General features: G+C 32.0%; 1 protein-coding gene across 1 annotated transcript; it reads right to left on the minus strand.

Moving 5' to 3' along the window:
* Nucleotides 1-1,047: 1,047 nt before the first annotated feature.
* LOC105766346 (anther-specific protein LAT52) lies at nucleotides 1,048-1,825 on the minus strand. The gene is made up of 2 exons (XM_012585761.2): nucleotides 1,591-1,825; nucleotides 1,048-1,500 (listed from the first exon to the last, which is right to left on the minus strand). Exons 1-2 carry the CDS (start codon nucleotides 1,757-1,759, stop codon nucleotides 1,127-1,129), a joined length of 543 nt encoding a protein of 180 aa, XP_012441215.1. The 5' UTR covers nucleotides 1,760-1,825; the 3' UTR covers nucleotides 1,048-1,126.
* Between the last annotated feature and the right edge of the window lie 1,651 nt (nucleotides 1,826-3,476).

Here is a 3,476-nt window from a genome sequence, read left to right on the forward strand (position 1 = left end):
GAGAGTAAATACACAATGCACTCTTTTTTTCGTTAATTGAGGTTTTGTCCCACTGGGTTTTCCTGGTAAGGTTTTTAATGGTGTACTCTTTTTCCTTCATTAGATTTTTTATCCCATAGGGTTTTTCCTAATAAGGTTTTAGCAAAGCACATTATCTACCAATGGACATCTAAGGAGGAGTGTTATGAATATCTTATTAAGTGGATGTCCATCATGATCAAGATAAAGTTTTAATGTACTTTAAATTCGAATAGTTATTAGAATTAGATCTCTAGTTCTTTTATACTTCTTATGCCTATAAATAGAGACTCGATGAAGCATTGTTCAATAAAGTACATCTTCTATTGTTTCGTATTTTCTTTGTTCTTTATTCTCTTTATCTCTTTTATTTTAGAACAATTAGTTCTTTATAAGAGATTTCTTTGTGTGTGTTTGTTTTGTATAAGGGAAGAAAAGATATATTTTGTATTTTTAAAGTTCCTTTTTTGTTTTAATAAGATAAAATATAAAATCATAATTGATAAATTTAATTTTCAATCTTTACATTTTCTATTAATTTGACCATCATTTTATTTAGTTAAATTTGGTCATTAATCTTTCAAAAAGTCAAATAATTTTAAAAAATAAAATAGTACTTAAAACATTAATTTGTAATCATATTGATGCCACAACCCATGTGAAAAGAACGTGTACTTCATGCTAACATGACATTATTTGTCTTATATGTTACATTAAAAATAATTTAAAATGATAAAAATTAAAATTATAAAAATAAATTATAAAAATAAAAAATAAAAATGTAAACTAGATTGCCACGTGAGATTTCATATTTAAAATATAACATTCATTTCTGTTAAAAGAAAAACAGGAACTTTAAGAGTAAAATTTATCAATTACACCAAAATTAAATGAATGATTTATGGAAGGATTGACAATTTTATTTTAACGTGAACTTTTCTTAGAGGTTAAGATTGTTGTTTTATTTGTATTTTTTTCTTGTATTAATTTTAGAGAAGATCAAATTGGTATCATCAAGTAACAATCCAATTTGGATAATTTAGAGATTTAATATTACTATAGATGCAATTAATTTTTATTACATGGGCAAAGGTTTTTAGAAGTGAGATCATGGGGCAGTAGAATGACCTTCAACTTCCTCCCCAATTTCATCTTGAAGTTCAAAATATCCCATTTCTGTAAGAACTTTCTTGCATTCAGGAAGAGCTTCCTTCTTCATGTACCCAAGATTGTTGGCGAATCGATAAATCCCACTGACACCATCTGCCTTTGTCAAGACCACCCTGGCTTTCCTCCATACTTCAGTAGGTTCACTGCAATCAGCCCTTGGACTCTTCACCAGGCTCACTTCACAGATCTCATCTTCGTGATCACCTTTCACCTCGATCTTGTATCCTCCGGCTTCGTCGGTAACTACGTCTTGGCTGTGCGACACGATTTTCTCGTTGGTAATGTTCCGGCATTCCAATTTCACTGATGCGCCTGCAAAATAAGTGCAACCCAAAGCTTCCATTAACATAAAAAGATTGTTAGAAAAGAAAAAGTAGCGAGTAATTTTGATTGTATATGCACCCTTAATTGGTTTGCTGATTTTGGTCTCAAATTCAACACGGCAAGTGTCGCAGTAAACTCGGCCTTCAACGATGAACTTCTCTTCAGGGTTGGCGGCGGCGGCGAAGCCGAGGAGGGTTGAAAGGCAGATCGCCAAGGAAACAAGAGTGATCTGTTGAACTTTTGCCATTTCTTTACTTGCTTAACTATTTACCTCTGTTTTCCTTGGATGATTAAGGCTTGTAAAACGATAAGGTAAATTTATAAGGGCTGATTTTGCTATTTTGGGCTATGGTTGTTCTTCAAGTTTTCTATTTTAAAGAGTTCTTTTTGTTTTTTCTTTCTTTTCAAATTAAGAGTTTCGACTATTTTTCATTGTCCTTTTTAATTGTTTGAATTATATCTAGGTAAAACAATTAATTATTTAAAATAGAAATAAACTTAAAGCTTTCATTATTGATTTATTTCGAATTATTATTATAAAAATTGTATTGGAATAACTTAATTTTCATCGGTAAACAAAATTTGAATATATATACCCATATAATTTTGGAATCTTCATTTTAATTTTGGTTTTTTCTTTTCAGAACTTTTGAATCTTTATGCATAAGGTTTATGCTTTAATTATCTCTTGATTTTGGAAGTCTCATGTTCATATTCTTCAAATATCTCAGGCAAATATTTGTTTTTTTTAAAGCTTAAATTCTATTAATGTTAAAGTTCGGTAAAATTATCATAAAGGTCTATATACGATACCACTTTAGGTGGCCTCAATCCTCTTTGTTTCAATATTGTCATGGGTATCACGACTTCCATGTTTCGATATCTTGATACCCCATTCTAGATGATATTTTCAGTCACGTTCGGGCATCTGTTAACTCCGTACAACACTCAATTGACTGTTAGGGTCCCTATGGCGCATTTGGCCGATTCGGGTCTCAAAAGTAGCATAAAAAGTAATAAATCACTTATTAAATCAAAAAGCTAAAACTAAGTAAAAACACGTAAAGGGCATTCAAATTGCTTGAGAATAAGCTCATTAAGTGTAATGGGAAGCCTAATTTGACAGATCAAATTACGGCAAATCAACTACATGAAGCTTAGTGATGCAACACAAAAATATCATATCCCCTTCTCCTTTATTGATCAGATGTTAAATAGACTAGTTGGGAAGGAGTTTTACTACTTTCTAGACGGGTATTCGATGTATCATCAAATCTCGATTTTGTAACACCCTACTCCCGACCTGATCACCAAATCTTAAATGTGAGAAGCCATAGTTGTTGCCGAAACAACTATGATTTCATTTAAGTATCTATTTGACGATTCATTCAAGCAAATAGGTTTCCAAAACTTAATTAAAATACATTATTTATTCAGTTTTGGGCTTAAATGAGCTTATGAAAGCTCTCATACTAATACAATGATGAATGATGGACTAAAACATAAAATTTACATAACATAGGGGTAATGTCCCGACATTGAGGGATTCATGTTGTGACATTGAGGACAAAAGCATCATATCGCGACTTCAGTCGAGGTGAGTCGCAACCTTGAAGACAGGAAGCTGACGTCGCAACTTCAATAAAGGAACATTGCAACATTGAGGATACATGAATTTGATGTCTCGACCTCAGCAAGGGAGAATCGTGACTATGGAAATAAAAGCTTGATGTAACGACACCAACAGGGGAGTGTTGCGACCTTGAAGGCAATTTCCCCTAAATTTTTCATAAAAAATCTCCTAGTATCAAATGGTTTAAGTGACCCTAAATCTCAACAACAATGTGATTTAGGCATTAGTTCAAATGCCATTATACCATCCTTGACATATCAAGCACTTCTTAATATATAATCTCAGGCACGTAACTCATTCATTTACTTGTCAAGCAAGAAACCACTCAATA

The sequence above is a fragment of the Gossypium raimondii genome, chromosome 5 (genome assembly GCF_025698545.1).
Source record: "Gossypium raimondii isolate GPD5lz chromosome 5, ASM2569854v1, whole genome shotgun sequence".
NCBI lineage: Eukaryota > Viridiplantae > Streptophyta > Magnoliopsida > Malvales > Malvaceae > Gossypium > Gossypium raimondii.